At 38.5% G+C, this 18,149-nt stretch overlaps 1 protein-coding gene across 6 annotated transcripts in view; it reads left to right on the top strand.

Moving 5' to 3' along the window:
* The window catches only part of PCMTD1 (protein-L-isoaspartate (D-aspartate) O-methyltransferase domain containing 1), an 81,941-nt gene that overhangs the window by 492 nt on the left and 63,300 nt on the right, over positions 1-18,149 (top strand). The window contains 1 exon segment of one of the 6 annotated variants that reach the window (NM_001132519.1): positions 27-285. The exons of 1 other annotated variant lie outside the window; for it this stretch is intronic. Coding sequence is in view for 1 of the 5 variants with exons in the window: in XM_024250580.3 (XP_024106348.1) it covers positions 104-285 (182 nt within the window). In the remaining 4 variants the exon portion in view is untranslated. 6 annotated transcript variants of the gene reach the window in all.

The raw sequence follows: 18,149 nt of genomic DNA, 5'->3' as shown, positions 1-18,149 counted from the left end.
CGGAGCGAGCCCTGAGGGGGGCGGGGCCAGATGGGGGCGTCTCCCGGCCTTGTTGACTTTGGCGTCCGCGGGGAGCTGCCACCGTGCCCGTGGCTCTCTGCGCATGCCCGGACCCCGGCGGCTCCGGAGTCCGGGACGCTCTGGCTGCTCTAGTCGCGGGTCCGGGCCCCGCCTCTCCCCTCGGCGGTGGCGTCCGTGTTGTTATTGTGGTGGTAGCGGCGTCTGGCTGCTGCGGACGCCGCCGAGTCTTAGCGCCTGGCCTGCGCGCCGCTGCCCGCGCCACAGGTAACGCCGCCGCCAGTGGGGGCTCGGGGTCGTGGGGTGTGCGAGTCCCGCGTGCTGGGGCCCGGCGGGCGACTGGGATGCTCTTGGAGGCCAGAGAGCCAGGGGGACGGCAGCCGAGAGTCGGGGGCAGGGGGACTTAAGAGCGGGCAGGTCGGGGGCCGGGAAACTGAGGCGCTGCGGGGCAGGTTGGGGGAAGGACGGGCCGGGGGCGGAGGACTCGGGAGGTCGGGGAGTCGAAAGGGGCCCAGCGAAGCCTGGAGGTCGGGAGCCAGGGTCCTTGGGGCCGGGGAGGTCGCGGGCCCGAGGGAGGCCGGGGCGCCGCGTCCTCGGCCCGTTCTTCGGCTCTGACCTGGGCTTGGGGACTAGAGTCCCGAGGCTGGCGTCTTGAGATGCCCGCGGTCCCCTTAGGGCCGTTTTGGATCCGCCCAGTGACTTTTGTTGTTTTGGTTTTGGAGGAAGAGAATCCAGTCTACGTAGACTCGGGGAAGCCTTGGAGGCTGGGAGGGGACTGAGAGGTTATAGCAGGCGCCCTGGGCTCTTTTTGTGTTTTTGAGCGTCTACTACCGTTCAGGGGAAGTGCAGTGCCCGCGTTTTGCTTGGGGAATTTCAGACGCCGGCATGGGGAGGACCCATGGGCAGAACCCGAGGGAGTAATTTTGCAAATCCAAGATTTTTTGAACTTCTATAATTTTGTTTTCGTGTGTCCTCATTTTAGAATCGAGAAACCAGAGATATATTTTTAACATTACAAATCAGAAGAATTTGCTACGGAGGAAAAACGTATGCTTTTAGCAGTGTTTTTCCCCTATTTATTTATTTTTTTAATTACAAAAGTACTGCGTGCTCCTTGAGAAAAACATGAGGCAGCCAAACAATGAGGAAACCTGCCCTCTCTCGCGCCCTTCCCCCCATATTTCTCCTTCTTACTACCCAGGGTGGCCAGTCTCCAAGTGTGGAGGGTAGTTATTCAGGATTTTTTTTTCTGTGCATTTAATGAGTGTGCTTTAGAAACAAGATTGGGATCATATATAGTACAGTATATCGTTTTATTAGCCAACAGTGCATCATGGATATTCCTCCATTTTATTACACACCTCATTATTTTTAAAAACATTATTACTGTGTATTAGAGAATCCAATCTACGTAGGCTCGGGGAAGCCTTTTCTTTATTGTTAAACATGGTCGCCAATTTTTCAAGAATCAGTAGCTTTGAAAAGGGCTACAAGCCAATATTTTGAAACAATGTGGCAAAACTTTCAGAATGTCTGAGGCCAGACGACATTACTTTCGTATTAAGCAGATTGAGTAATATGTTTACGTATTGCTTAATGGTAGTTTATATGAGGCTAGATGACTCCATAAAGTTGCTGAATTAGTTTACTTTTTGGTTTTTTTATTTCATTTTTTTCTAAGTAAATTTTAATTCCATATGGTCAGTTGAACACTTGTAATTCCTTTAACATGAAGTAGCTAATATGTGAAGGAAAGGTAAGGTAGAAAAGATAGAAAGCTAGTGGCCCTAGCCTGAGACAAGAAAAAAAAGCAACAGGGATTAAATATTTAGGTAAGTAAGCCATAGGGAGTAAACTGGAAGTGGAAGGGTGATACTACACTGCCTACTATTAAGTAAGACAGAAAGCTAGGAAATTCCCATTGCATACTGTATTTCTGTGTGCAGAAGAGCTGGAGACTTTGTTGATTTAATCACTAGCTTGTATTTATTAAAAATGTACCGTGTTCATCTTGGTGCTAGCTTCCAGGGAAAGAACAACTGAGGAAGATAATCACTAACAACGTCTGGTTCTAAACATGCATAGCCTGAAATTTTAAGCCAAATTGTGTAGTAGTTTATTATTTGGAAACTGTGCTTGAAAGGAATTAAAAATATCCATGACATTTTAGTTATTTTTGGTAATAATATGCTCATGTATTTCTCATAACAACATAAGTGACATTCTTCTCATTCTATAGAGTAATAAACAGAGGCTTCGAGAAAAAGAACTGCTCAAGATCCCATTGCTTTTTTTTTTTGTAATAGTGCGTGTTTATATTCAGGAGTGCTTAATCCAAGAACCTGTGTTTTCTGCTCTTGTTTTACCTCCTATGAATGAAAAATTGTTGCCCTTACGGTTTTTTCTGCTTTCTTTGAAATGTTCCTTACAGAATAACTATATGAATATAATCACATGTATTTAAAATAGTCTAGAGAATATAGTGTGAAACTATAGTGGTATTTTTTTAGATGAGGTTTCTGGTGGCATATTACTAAAATTTTAAACTCCTTGATCTTATGCTGTTAACCAAGAAGATGGGGGTTTGTGTTACTTTAGACACTGCTGGGTGCCATGGTAAATTGGGATATTATTGTAAATTGTAGCTCTCACAGCTGCGTATTCCTTACAAACTCGGAAGGATAGTCTCATATCAGTAAACATTTTTATGAACGTAGTTGAACTTTTTTGTAACTAATGTACTGGAAAGAATACCAAGAGGGCCCTAAAAAAGTCTAAAAAGATTAAAATTTACTTATGTAATTATTGGTATTTTAAAATATTTGGTAGTCCCTTAAAATGCATAATGACAGACAATAGGGTGTCATAATATGGTTTATTAATCTTTTTTCATTTTCCACTAGATGTGGCAACTACGTAGTTGGAAGAAATGTGGCGGCCGGGGGCAGTGGCTCACGCCTGTAATCCTAGCACTTTGGGAGGCTGAGGCAGGTGGATCACCTGAGGTCAGGTCAGGAGTTCGAGTCCAGCCTGGCCAACGTGGCGAAACCCCGTTTGTACTAAAAATACAAAAATTAGCCAAGCATGGTGGTGGGCACCTGTAATCCCAGCTACTCGGGAGGCTGAGGCAGGAGAGTTGCTTGAAACTGGGAGTCGGAGGTTGCAGTGAGCCAAGATCGTTCCACTTCACTCCAGCCTGGGCAAAAGAGTGAGACTCTGTCTCAAAAAAAAAAAGAAAAAAAAAAAGAAATGGGACAAATACTAAAATTAATAAAGTGTGGTCAGTTGTAATCTATATTTGAGAAGAAACCAAAAATACAGGAAAGGCTTTGACATTTTACTGGCAATTGTTAAGGAAGATAATTGGATTCATACCTAAATGGCGTATCTGCCATTGATTATCTCTCGGTCAACTTAACATTGGATGTTGGATGTGAGTGGGTTTTATAGTTAGGTGACACAGAAATATTTCAGCCCCCTAAAGACGTTTTTAGAATATGGTAAGATTTTTTCAGCTGTTGAAGTGGGGAAGGATTGAGAATCAAACACTATGTGTATGTATATTCTCAAAAATTAATGAGAGATATTGCTGATGGGAAGACATAGCATGTTTTCCAGTTTAACCTGAAAATCCTTTTTGGAACATATATGCACGGGTAGCCAGAAATAAATCAACTTTATGTCTTGATACAAGACATGCATCAGGTATGATTTCTAGAGCTTAAAATATTCTTGGAGTTTAAAAACTAATTTGCATAAAACACTCTTCTGTGTTTTCTACTGAGCACTCTTCAGTAACTTGCAGGCTCTTAAAAACCTTTTATGATAATCATTATCAATTGATGAAGTCAGTTCAGTTTATAATCTAAAGTTATAATGATCATTGAAAGAGCTATAGAATGTGAAATGCTGTGAAGGTCTGTCTTGGTGACTTTCACAAACTGGCACCTCCAACTCTCCCTTCTTGGGGCCTTTGTTTTTCTCTCTTACTTCCTGAAGTATAAATAGGTGTTGCCTTTATGTGTTACCTTAGGTTTAGTTCTTTTCCTTTTTAGAGTTTGTTCTCTTCTTTGGCAGTCCTACACAGATCCGTGGTTTCAACTGCTCATTCCCGTCGCCCTCTTTGCTCAGGCTTCCAATTCTGTATCATCAGCTTTATTTTCATTCCTAAGCTTCAGATTTGGCAATGATGTTCTCCCTGATCAACTTAGTAGCTGTCATTTTGTAATCTTGAATCAGTAGATTCAGAAGTAAACTTTTTTTGCAAGCCTGATTCTTCTTGCTTGTTTATATTAATGACTTTTGCATTTTCTTAGTCATCTAGACTCAAAATCAAAAGGTCATCCTTGGTTCTTTTCTCTCTTTCTTAGAATTTTTTTTTTTTTTTTGTCATCTTACTGCATTGTGGTTCCTGATTTCTTCTATCTTTCTTCAATTCTTCTAGCAGCCATATACATGGCAAGAGACATTAATCTCTAGGTTTGTCATTCATTGTGAATACTGCTTATTAATTGTCCTAAATGTAGTCCTGATCATGTTCCCTGCCTGATGACAAGCAAACAAAACAAACCCACTTGGGTGTTTATGTCAGTGTGCTGAATCCTTTGTTCTCACGTGGTCATTATAATTTATATTATCCCCATTCTACAGGTGAAGAAATTGGAACTTCATGATCTTGAAGGAGTTGTTAGTAGGTAGAAGAGCTGGGATTTGAATCCCAACCATGTCTTCTTGCAAGTCTGTGTTCTTGGCCACGGTGCCTCTGCTGAGTGGCTCCTGATCCACTCTGGAAGTAAGCCCGAGTTCCTCAGTGTTGCCTTTCAAAACTGCATTATTTGACTTCAGTGCCACTTTCAAAACTTATTTCTTGTTTTAGTTTAAAATATTAAGTTACATTCTTTCTGTCCCAGCAGCTGTTCCAAAAAGAATGTAAACTTCAGTTTTACTTTACTTTTTTGATTTCTCATGCATTTCCATTTCTTGGAATTTTTTTCTTTCTCCCATCTCTGCCTTTAGGAGTCCTCCATGTAAAAGTCTAGTTTATATAGCATACACCGTATTTCCCTAGAGCCCCCACCTCCCAGTCTGTGTAGTATAGTAGTAAAATCTCCTGCACATTGATACTGCTATTTAACCTGTGATGATACTTTGTACTCTAAATTTGTTTTGAGTACTCTAACAGATGTAATTGGATAATATAAGATGCTTGAAGCACAAACTATGTCTTACTGTTCCTTGTGTCTTCCAATGGGTGCTCAGGAAGTATGGGTAAATAAGTATGAAAATGATCACTGGTAAACTACCTCTTTCATTGGTATTTAAGCAGTATATTTGATTTTAGTTTCTCTCTGTGTGTCACACACACTAGCTTGTTTGAGTTTTTAATTGTGTATGTTCACAACAGAACTAAATTTCTTGTTGTAGGCTATCATGAATTCTTTGTTTTCAGATTATAAGGTAATTATGTTGTTTATTTAAGACAAATCAGTTTTGTCTTTCCATGTGCACATATTCTTTCTTGGTACTGTATATAAATTTAAAAAAAAATTAATGATTCAGCATTTGAATTATTTTCCATGCTGTTGAGTCAGACAAGTTTTCTAATGAGCTGCAATATTCTCCTAAACTCTCTGATCTTACAGTTTCTTTAAGCTTACATAGATGTGAAAGATGGAGTACAACTCTGTCTATACTTACTATTGTTTTCTTCCTTTTGGTGATATCAGGAAGCTCCAGCTGTACAATCAGCTGAAATGCCCTCACACAGATTATACATAATTCTTACATTGCTGAAGAGTTCATATGAAATTTCAGACTTTCTTAAAATAATCTATCAATGTTAATGGTTATCACGCAGAAGTTACAGTTTTTTCTTATATCTGCCATTGTGCCCTGTATTGTTTATAGTTTAGCTAACAAGTAATTAATTCTTGCTTTATAAAGTAAAAATATAATTCTGTTAAGAATTTTGAATGTAGGATATCTTGGTGATGGGAAGAGACGTTTTCTTTTTGGACTGTTAAATGCATGCTCATAAAGGAATGAGACTGATTCTCAAACTAATCCATTTGTAGTCTACCTGCCCTTAGCTTTATAAAATATTAAAGTAATCATAAATACTTCTTTGAAGATACAGGTTGTAAGTGAGCTTAAAATAATTCACTGACTTTAAAAATAGTTAATATATCCCATGTTGCAAATTTTAAGTGATACAAAAAATATATAAACTGGAAATGTATCTTCCTCAGCCCCCCATTTTCCCCTCTGGGAAGTAGTCACTTACCTCTGGAATGATATAATGGAAACTATTCTTTTATTTGTGTGTACAAGGAAATATAAATAAATTTTCTTTCCACTTACTTAAAGATGAGGTACACTGCTGTTTTTTCACTTGGATTTTCACATGACGATATATCTCTATGAGGTGATAAAGAACCACTTCATTCTTAAAAAAAAATTTCAGCCTCAGAGTGTATTATATATAGCTACAGCTATAGATTGTATTTCAATTATAATTGATTTAACTATATTCCCTACTAATGAGCACTTAGTTTCTGACTATTACAACCGTTGGGACAACACTTTGAAGGAAGAAAAGTAAAAAGTAGGTGGTCTTTCTTTGTAGGGGAAAATAAAGTTTGAAAGCTGAAATGGGCTTTTTGGTTCCTTTTCTGACCTGATGATTAGTGTGTAAGTGAATGGAGAGAACTGTGGGGTTATGTGAAGACATTTGCTAAAATCCATAGTTGACAATCGAGTTGGAAGAGTTGGGATGGTAGTGGTGTTGGGTAGCAGCTGCCATGACCAATGGTCCACTCTGGGCAAGGGTCAGCTCTGCATATGTTAGCAGTTCAGTGTTTAGAAATGATACGTGGTATCTGGAGTTTGGTGTCTGGATCTATGGCCTATGCTAGTATATTTAACATAGGAAACCCATTCAGGGGATGAATTTAGATACCTTTGTGTCATCTAGAAGGAAATGTTGTGGCCTACAATATTTTGTGTGGTCATTAATCTTCTTATTGAAAAATTATTGTATATTCAGAAATAAGATTTAAATTACTAAATTAAATGAAGTTAAACAAGCAGGCCCCCATCATCTGTGTCTGCTCCTCATGGTTTGCTGGGGTGATGGTTTTTTAACAGTTTGGTATGAATGCTTTCAGACTTATGTATAAACAGAAACAATATATTCGTGCATATTAAAAATGTCAGTCAGAATTCTGTTGAATAACAAGTACATGGAATGAATGGTAAAAGTCAGAATCTTTAACAAGAGAAGAAGGTGATGGTGGGATACCAGGTAATTATATAGTGAATGTTCTTTGATTCCTTTAGATCCAAGGGGGCTGTAAATACACACTGTTAATTGTGTAAACTGTACTACCTATTTAGCCTCTGTAGCTAGTTTATCAGGTTATTTCTACAGATCATTTAAGGTTTCTCAAGATATATATATATATATATATATAAAATATATTTTATATATTTTGTTTTTTTATATATATATATTTTTTTAACTAGTGGCATATAATTTACTGAATAATGATATATTCTCTTTATTTTCCAGGCATTCTATGCTAAATTTGGGATTTGAGTGTTTTTTTGTTTTCTTTTTTTTTGAGACAGGGTCTTGCTGTGTCGCCCAGTCTGGAGTGCAGTAGTGCAATCTCGGCTCACTGCATCCTCCACCTCCTGACCTTGAGCAATCCAACATCAACCTCCCCAGTAGCTGGGATTACAGGCATGTGCCACGATGCCCAGCTAATTGTTTTTTTCTTTCATTTTTTGTAGAGATAGGTGTCTTAGTATGTTGCTCAGGCTTGTCTCAAACTCGTGGGCTCAAGCCATCCTCCTGCCTTGTCCTCCCAAAGTGGATTAGAGGAGAAAGCCACCTTGCCCGGCCTCATGTCATTTATTTTTAGGGTGGTATGTGTATGCTGCCTAGATTCATATAGTTTAGATTTATTTTTAACAGTGGTTCATTTGCACTGACCCATTTCTGAGCTCCTGTGATTCTCTTTGGTCAATTATACTTTCCTAGATATTGTGAACATAATAAGTAAAAGCTCATTTATTTGATTTTGCTTTTTTCCCTGTATAACAGCAGTAGAGATTTATTGTGGAAAGACTAGAAAATAATGGATAAAGAAAAGGAGAAACAGATTAACGGGGATGTTATCACCTAAGGCTTGTATGGTTTTTAATTGTGAGGGACCTCTGTGTTAATGAAAACACCACTAGAAGTGTCCAGCTTTGTAAGTCTTGCTGCCATGTAATCCTATGGCAGATGTATTTGGTGATAGAAGTATGGAACATGTGAGTGCTTGCATTTTCTCTGACCTGGATGCATCTGTGCTAGGAAGTGATGTTTTAAGTAACCAAGGTTGTGGTAAGGCGTTGACTTAACGTTATTAGGGGATTTCTACATTTATACAGCCAAGCACATGGGTGTTTAGCTATTGGTTATGGGAACCACAGGTGTGCTGGTGGATGGATCAGTCGGTGCTTCCCTGTCGCTGCTACTGCGTAAGTAGTGCAGAGGTTTTGTTCTGACTATGTATCATTATAATTTGGAGTCCATATTTAAAATACTGGGCCTTGAGTAGAAGGATCTATTTAGAAATGTCATAGCTCAAAAAGCAATTGCAAAACAGTCTTTGTTTTAGAAGGATGGTTTATCCGTGTTACTCCTGTAAGTCTCGATATTCTAAATTTTCATGTTTTCATTGTAGTCTCTTGGTGGCTAGAGCGGATTTTAAATTTTCTGGTCAGTCTTCATACTCAATTGGATAAGAACAAATTTTGGAACATGCAAAGGCAGTCACTCTAATTTTAGTTTCAAGGAAAAGCCTAGCAGTGATACATACTGATTTACCATGCATTGTAAATCCCATTGTGAAAGAATTATTTTAAATACATCTAAACCATTTTTAATAGGCTTGACTTTTCCCTGTAAATAGAGTAATTTGAACCTTTATTCTTTTATGAACCAGAGAAATTAGAAATAGAAAGATGTAGGCATTTCTACAATGATCTATATAAATATCTGTGAATGCAGTTGATTTGGCTTTAAAGAAAAGGGAGGTAATCACCATGGACTTAAAGTAGTTTAATTACCTCGTTATTTATGAGAAAAAGGCTTTATATAAGCTTTTTTTTTTTTTTTTTTTGTTAAGGACTTGTTTAGTTATCACTGTTTAGTAATCACTGGTTTTATTGTATCTAGGCAGCACAATAAAATTAATTCACTTCACACTAATATATATTTTTCTGTGTACACACACACACACATATATACTTACATATGGCCATCTGTGGTGCACAGCTCAGGAGACACTATTAACATGGAATCTAATATAAATGGCATTCTCTTTACTGCTTCAGGAAAACTGACACTTTTTGTGGAAATAGTGCTTCCTGGCATTGTGTAGTCAGCATGAGACCCTGTTAAATTTGATACTTTTCACATTTTCACATTTTCGTATAACTTTGCATCTTGTCAAAGAGGTAGGAAAGTATTGTTATTCCCATTTTATAGATGCATGAACTGAGACTCAGAGTGACTTCAGTTTCCTCAATCTGCTTTATTTTCTATAAAATGATGATATCAGACTCAGCAATCAACAGTGTTGAGGGACACAGGGTTTGGTGTCAGATAGATCTAGAACTCAACCTCAGTTTTGCCTCTTCCTAGCTGTAAAAGCTTAAGGAAGTTATTTAATCCCTTTCCTTCGTTTCCCATCCCTAAAAATAATGCTGTTACATGAAATTTTATGAAGATTTAAATGAGTTAATATACTTAAAACACCTCAAAGCTTTATGCTGTAAGTGTTCAATTAATGATAGTTGCATTAATAATCAGTAATAAAGGTTATATATTATTTTGTGAGTCATATACTACTTTTCAGAGATTATGAGGTCAGTTAACACTTGATAGAAAGTGACGGACCTAACCTAGAAGCAATATCCATTTTAAGTAGAGGCCAAACTTGGACTGATAACCTCATGCTTTCTTACCAATATTGTAGGCAGTGAGTGAGGAGTTAACAATAACAACAAAAGGCCTAGGAAAAGCAAGGAGAATATGTCCTGTATAGTCAGGGACAGACTGTGGAGTCACATTAGACCCAACATATTTATGTGTAAAATAAAGCAGATTTGAATCATCTAGTCACACAAAAAAGAAACGAGAAGTTACTGCAGTGAGAGAGCAAAGCAGTTCCAGATGGCGGAATGCTTTTACGGTGTGTGTTGGTCTCTGAGGTGCTCGTGACATACCATTATCATAATATTCCTCATGATGACCCTGAGCCACTAAGAAATGGTTGAGTTATGCTGGTTAATTCGCTAAGACTGTAGAACTAATACACTATATAAAGACTTTCATTACTTTGTTTTTAATCTTTACAACTTAAAGGAGTATTTTTCAGTTACCAGTAACATTAATTTGTTTTACTCGGTGCTAGATAAAAATTACTAAATTTGAATATGCACATTATTTCATTTGATTCTTAAAACTAAGGTAGGTCATAGAAAGGTTAATGGCCAATGGTAAAATAAAGGCTATGAGTTCAGACTTTCATGAATATATTTGATTCTGGGTCTCTTTCTCATTGTTAACCCAAAGCTTATTTATAAAGGTCAGGGCCTGCTTGTTTGTTTTCATACCCTTTAGTGCCTTCTGCTGTGGGAGCATTACGAAAATCAGGTCCTGCTCTTAAATGTATTAATATTTTGTTATCTACTGTATCTTCCCATTCATTTTTTTGTGATACACAAAAGTCATTTACCTGAAGGGGAATCTGTTTTTAAAAGGATGCTCCCTCTTGAGGCCAACCTGGAATCCTCCTGCATTGAATTGACAATTTTGAATCTGCTGCTATATCCTGTTGGATGCCAACAGCTAAGGAAAGGTATGGACCATGATATACAGGGTCTTACTCAATTGGACTGAACTTCTATAAGCACTCAGAATGAATCTATATGGTAGCTTTCTACTATCCTAAAAGTAAGGTCAGGAATTAGGTATGAACTCTAAACAGTTTTAAACTTGAAGTTTATATTTAGGCACAGTTTCTTCTAATAGAGTAAGATATTAGAAATTATGTAAACTTGGCTGGGCGCGGTGGCCCATGCCTGTAATCCCAGCACTTTGGGAGGCTGAGGTGGGCGGATCACGAGGTCAAGAGATTGAGACCATCCTGGCCAACATGGTGAAACTCCGTCTCTACTAAAAATACAAAAAAATTAGCTGAGTGTGGTGGCATGTGCCTGTAATCCCAGGTACTTGAGAGGCTGAGGCAGGAGAATCGCATGAACCCGGGAGGCAGAGGTTGCAGTGAGCTGAGATCCTGCCACTGCACTCCAGCCTGGTGACAGAGCAAGACTCTGTTTCAAAAAAAAAAAAAAAAAAGAAATTATGAAAACTTTTTTTGTGAAACTGTTCTCAAATGTTGGGACTGAGCATACTCTTTTTTTTTTAAAATTTATTTTAAACAGAGGAAAATGATTGCATAGCTTGATAATTACCATACCAAATAATTGATAGTTTTATTTTTTTGCAGTTTCTAGTTGCTACTTAAAATTGAGTTTCAGGGTGTTCAGTTAGTTTATACATAGTTATTGCTTTAGTTAGAGGATTTTAGACTATCTTAAGAATATAACCTTGCATTATTTACCTGTGAGAGAAAATAAATTCCAAGTCTGTCAAGGAATAATAAGCATATTTCTGCTGCTGATCCTTTCTGCCATAGTGTTTCTTCACCTGTATGCCGGATGAGAAATGGGAGAAGGGATGGATTTGGGCTGCCAGTGTACATTTTAAGATGGATTGTATCTGATTCCCTATGGAACAGCATTACCCTGAAGAGTAGGAGTCAAAGTTTGGGTATGTGGTAGGCAAATAGTAGCCCCCCCAAAGAGGTCCATGTTCTAATCCCTGGAACCTGCGAATATGTGACCTTATATGGCAAAGGGGAATTAAGGTTGCAGATGAATTAAAGTTGCTAATCAGTTTAAGATAGGAAGATTATCCTGGATTATCCCGATGAGCCCAGTGTAATCATAAGGGTCCTTAAAAGTGGAAGGAGGAGGCAGAGCGAGAGAGCCAGAGAGACAGCAGAAAAGGAATCAGTGTCATGTTTTTTGCTTTGAAGATGGAAGAAAGAAAGGGTCATGAGGCAAGAGAGAAAAAAAAAAAAGCAGATGGACACTAGACACTGATGCAAGGGAACAGATTTCTCCCAAAGAACCTTCAGAAAGGAACAGTCTCCCCAACACCTTGATCTTAACCCAGTGAGACTTGTATCATGAAACCTGTGTCAGACTTCTGACTTCCAGAACTATCAGATAATAAACTTGTGTGGTTTTAAGCCATTAGGTTTATGCTAATTTGCTATGACAGTGATAGAAAACTAATACAGGTAAATATACTGTGACCATTTGATTCCTTATGGAAATGATTTCTAAACAGCCTCTCCCCAACAAAAGATTAAGATGACATTTATAAAACTGATAAAACTAGTGCAGCTGTGTTTAAATGGGGGTGGCATTGAGTCCTGCCAGGTGAGATTTCTTCCCATTTTCGTAGAATCTTGGGGGCACCTCTGGATTTTTGGAGCTTCTTTTTTTCTTTATTGATAAAAGTTGTATACTGGGCAGATGAATCAAAATGGCATATAGGAATCCCATTGAAATTGGGATAACTACAGGTATGATCATCTTGAAGTTCATTGCAGTAATCTATCAAAAATTGATAAGGATATTGACAAAAGGGCTTTTCACTAAGGGGAATGGGAGTAATTGAAGAGTAGCTGGTCTGAAAGGTGAGGGGCTATAGTTTTAGATATTCTAAATTTGAAATGATAGAACTTCCCTCCCCAGTGAAATTAATCTAGAAACTTACTGAATGCACTGGAAAATTTCTGCTAAAGAGGATGATGATTTTGAATAAGTCGAATGGGGAAAGGAAAAATAGCTGTTCTGAAGTCTCTTCGGCAGTATGTTGGAGGAAGGGACGAAATTAACAGCTATTTAAATTGCAGAAAGGCAGACAGAAGTTGAGGTCCTTGTGAATTTGCTGCAAGGATTCTTACCAGTTTGGAGGAAAGAGCCTTGTGTTTTAAGAAACTGTACATAGTCTTTGTTCTTAGTAGGAAAGAATATCCCTGTGCATTCACTGTAAGTACACATTTAAAAATGCATTTCCACCCTAGGCTCACTAGTTGTTAAAGGAGAAATTATAGTGATGTCATTGGATAACACAAATTACAAAAAATTGTTATCTTTGAAAGTGTTTTTGTTTTTCCAAGACACGTATAACCTTCTGACCCAGCACGAACAACGTATGCCCCTGTAGAGACATAAGGCTGTCTATCCGACAGTTACCACTCTTCTGTGATGTTGAGTGTATTGCATTTTAATACAGTGGCAAAGTATGTGATTTATTTAGTGTCATTTACTGTTGCTTTATTGTAAAATTGTTTTTCTGCAAATAGCTCCTTTGTGAATTTGTATTTTTTAGCCTGCCTACCCATGCCTACATGAAATTCAAGGAGTTTTTCAGTGGTTTTATTTTGTCATTTCCCATTTGTGATAATAATCACGTAAGTTTATAGGAGAGAAGCAAGGGCACCAGAAAGAACATGTGCTTCAGTTAACAAGCTCTTTTCAAGCCGACTGCAGTAGGTGAAGCCACTAAGGCATCCTCCTGTCTAAAAGTTTGTATGATATATTGTCCTAGGCAGGAACTTGAAGATGGCAGAATTGGTAACTGCCCCCCTCAGTACTCTTAGTCAGGGCTGGCGTCTAACTTCCCCTCTCTGATCAGCATGACAGCTCTCTTAACACAGAAAATGTGGTGACAAGTGTTTAAAATTTTGCCAAGAAGCGAAGATATCCTCCCCGCCCCCCAATACTTAAAATAAAAAGGATGAGAGAATGTTTGTGGGATATAGTAATTTAAGTTAAATTGAGGAGGTTGTGGATGCTTTGGCCAAGTATCAGTATCTGTTGTATTTTAGTTAATTTTATTGCTCAACTGCTGTCTTTATTTCAGTGGCTTGTGTGTAGTCTTTCTGGTTTTCAGGATTATATAAATCTGGGTCCGGTCAGGAAAGAGAAATCATGCAGTAATTTGAGCAGAGAATGTTTAGTGTAAAGGATTATTTACTGTAACCGAGCCAGTAGGAAGTACAGAGAGTGCTACAGGATATAGAAATAGATGTAAGAAACAGCCACTACTTACAGAACTACAATTGAGCACCCAAAGAAGAGGCCCATCCTAGGCTGAGATCAGGTCTTGTTGGAGAGGGTTCATCAATGGCTTATTGGATGGCAGAGAAGTTGATGGAATTTGCCAGAAATCTATCCTCTAGGATACCATAGAAAGATGTTCATAGAGAGGCATTTTGCTAGAGGCTGTGTTCTACAGTGTCCAAAAGAGAGTGCTGGGGAAAGCTGTCTATTGTCCTGCACTGCAGCATCCTCATGCTGGGGAAGCCTGCCAAGCAGTGCACCAGGCCGGGAAGCAAAGTCCTTTCCCCTTGCAGTGTTTTCTCCAATGCTGTCTGCTGAACAGTACCTATCAGTTGGGATTGAGACAGTGGGTATTAAAAAGAATATTTTTTTGTGCCTAATCCCTGGTGGGATCAGGGCAGCATATTACTACACTAGGATTTTATTGAAGAACATACTTGTTACTTTATTCCCTTTTGCCATTCAGAAAGTTTTCTTCTAGGTAAAATGATGGTACATTCCTTTTGACTTAGAGGCCAATTCCTGCTTTTGTGTTTGGTTGTTCCCAGTCAGCTGATAGTGGCTATTTCCTGCTTGCTTCCTGTATTCTCTCATACTGAAATATAAAAATGGAGCCGTAGTCCTGGACCAAATATTTAGGCACTGCTTGTTTTTACTACACTGACTCAGATCAGTGGTTCTGTCTATAGCTTTAAGAGGTAGGTACACCTGGTTTATTTTAACAATATAAGGCTTTAACATTGTCTCAATCTCAACTGATAGGTAATGTTCAGCAGACAGCAACAGATCCAAAGAAGGCATTTTATCTCAGAAAATGTCACATTTTGTCGCTTTTATTTTAGGATGTATTGAAAAGAAACTCAAGACACGGAGCCACAAATTCTGTCAGTACGCCCTTGAACGAGTAGTTTTGTCTGGTGAATGACAGAGCGAACTAGATAATTTTATGATTTTCTTTATAATTATTTCTCTTGACCTGCTTTTCACAAATATCAAAGTGCCTATTTTTTTGGGTTTATTTGCACAAGAATATTTATGAACTATGTCTTTGTTTTTGTAAACGCAAATGGTTTTAAAGTTCTGGAATGAGGTTTTTAAATGTCAACAGTATAATACGACTGATTTTTTACTTGGCCTCATTTTGTTGCTTTTGTCACAGTAATTCAACTGCAGAGAATTCAGGTGCCAAAAAAAAGCTCTTGTAACCTTATGCTAGCTAGGTTTGTACATCAAGGGAAGGGAATGATTTAGAAAATACACATACCTTGGTTGTTTTCAGTTTGACTTTCTGAACATGTTTTAAAAATATCTTGGGCATTTGCCAACCTTTGTGTACCTCCTTATACTTAATATTTATAAAATTGTGTAAAATATTTACTCTTTTGTGAGATTTACTGTGGTTTAATATTGCATTAATAATTAAGAAGAAAATCTGTTGAATTTCTTTCCTCTCCCTGTGTTTTTGTGTGTGTCCCTCTCTTAGTATCTATCTATGCATATATATACATTTTACTCTTAATAACAATCTCCCCACTTGCTAGCCTTAGGACACTGAAGTATGAACTCTTTCACCTTTAATGGGAACTGTGGCATCTGTACTACAGTCTTTGCTACTTAATTTAATTCAGGCCATGGAAAATTACAAGTTTAAATACTTTATAATCTGATGATAATATTTTTGGCTTCATAGGTTTTATTCCATCTAGCTATTATATTCCTTGTTGATTTGCTCTCATTTTGAACTCTGAAGCATTTACTTTACCTTTTTTGTCTGTTCTTTTTTTTTGAGTTGGAGTCTCACTCTTGCCCAGGCTGGAGTCCAGTGGCGCGATCTCAGCTCACTGCAAGCTCCGCCTCCTGGGTTCACGCCATTCTCCCGCCTCAGCTTCCTGAGTAGCTGGGACTACAGGCGCCCGCCACCACGCCTGGCTAATTTTTTTTTTTTTTTTTGTATTTTTAGTAAAGACGGGGTTTCATCATGTTAGCCAGTATGGTCTCTGTCTCCTGACCTTGTGATCCGCCTGCCTTGGCCTCCCAAAGTGCTGCGATTATAGGTGTGAGCCACTGCGCCCGGCCGTTTTTTATTTCTTTTTTTTTTTTTTAAGTATGATATTCATAACTAAATTGTAAGCTTTTAAAGACTTGGGTTTTCTCTCCAATGAAATATAATACCCCAAACAGGCTATGTTAATGTCCAGTGGAGTGTATAATTTGTCAAGTACATAGATATATGTCTTCTGTTCTTTTCATGACCTTAAATAACTGAGAAACTACACTCAGTTACTCATTAGCAGGGGTCTTGAATAGTATCTTTGTTATAAGGCATTCAACTAAGTGTCAGACGTAAACAAGAGACTAGCATATAGACCCTTACTTTGAAGAGGCCACAGTCAAGTGGGTGGGAAACCGGATAATCACTTTGTGGAGAGATGGTACAGAGATACACAGGCTCAGGGTGTTTGAGAGCTTTTGAAACAAGGTACAGTTATGAATTGAATGTTCATGTCCTCCTAAAAGTCATATGTTGAAACCCTGACCGCCCCCTACCCCATGCCCAATGCAGCTGTACTTGAATATGGGGCTTCCGAGGAAGTAATTAAGATCATAATGGTGAGGCCCTGATCCGATAGCGTCATTTTAAAAAGTGACACCAGAGAGCTCCCTCATGCTTTTTTGTGTGTACAAAGAAGAGGTCATGTGAGAACACAGCAAGATGGTGACCATCTGCAAGCCAGGAAGAGACGCCTAGAGGCCTTACCAGAAAGTGATTCTGCTAGCACTTTGATCTTGGACTTCTAGCTTGAGAAAATAAATTTGGGTTTTTTAAGCCACCCAGTCTATGGTACTTTGTTATGACAGCCTGAAAAGACTAAGGCTTATAAGTGTTTTGGGGTTGGACTTAGAGATTTCTAAGAGGGGGGGACTCATTAGTGGCATCTTAGTGAACAGGGAGAACTTTCTAGGTAGAGACTTAATGCATATGCAAAAACATGGATGCTTGAAGAAGTGTATTGTGGTTACGGGAACTTCAGCAAAGGCTGTGGGAGGAGAGATGGCTGAAGGTGCCCCTGAAATAGTATTCAGGGCTCAGATTAGATAATGCACTTTTGAAATCGAAAAAAATGGAGCCCAGATATGAGCAAAGTTCTGTGGCTTTTGACTTACACCGAGGTTTTAAGCCCAGCTCTAAATTTTTTTCTTTGTAAAATGGGTATAATAAAACCTACCTGGAAGGTTTTTTTGAAGAATAATTAAAAGACAATTCTAAAACAGTTGGTTGAATGCCAGGCAACTACTAAGTGTAGTAATTATTAATTAAGGTGGGCAAAATCAGATCTGTTGGGCTCCAAATGAAGGTTGAACTTACTGCACTCTGCCTGTCTGTAGATGTAAATATAGATGCTGTCATATTTGTAATATTCTTGTCAAATGGGATGGGATTAGGATGACAGTCTGGCAAATTGAAGTGTTTTGTCTTATGACCTGTTTTTCTGTGGAGGACGAAGAAGGACCCTTGTGGAGCCTGGTCTTGAGGGGTTGTTGGTTGTAGTAGTGGTAATGAATTTGCTGTGCGGGTGGGAGCCAGAGGTAAATAAACACAGAGATATTGCTGGGCATTATTGAAAATCCAGTTAAGCTTGAAGAATACAAATTTTTAGTGGCACCAACACAGGCACTGGATTTCTTTCTTAAGTAACACTTCACAATATAAAACAGTCCATGGAGAAGAGAGATTATTTGTTCCATGATGAGAAGTTTGCAAGATGAGTGAAGCAGCAAGTTAGAATGAAGGATTGAGAGTAATGAAGACTCAGTAAGTGAAGCCGTGTTCTTGGGGTTGATTTGGGAAGAAGATGAGAGTAGGTGTTAGC

The sequence above is a fragment of the Pongo abelii genome, chromosome 7 (assembly GCF_028885655.2).
Source record: "Pongo abelii isolate AG06213 chromosome 7, NHGRI_mPonAbe1-v2.0_pri, whole genome shotgun sequence".
NCBI classification, from domain to species: Eukaryota; Metazoa; Chordata; class Mammalia; order Primates; family Hominidae; genus Pongo; species Pongo abelii.
Note: the sequence above shows the minus strand (reverse complement) of the source record. Positions and strands in the feature narration are given on the sequence as shown.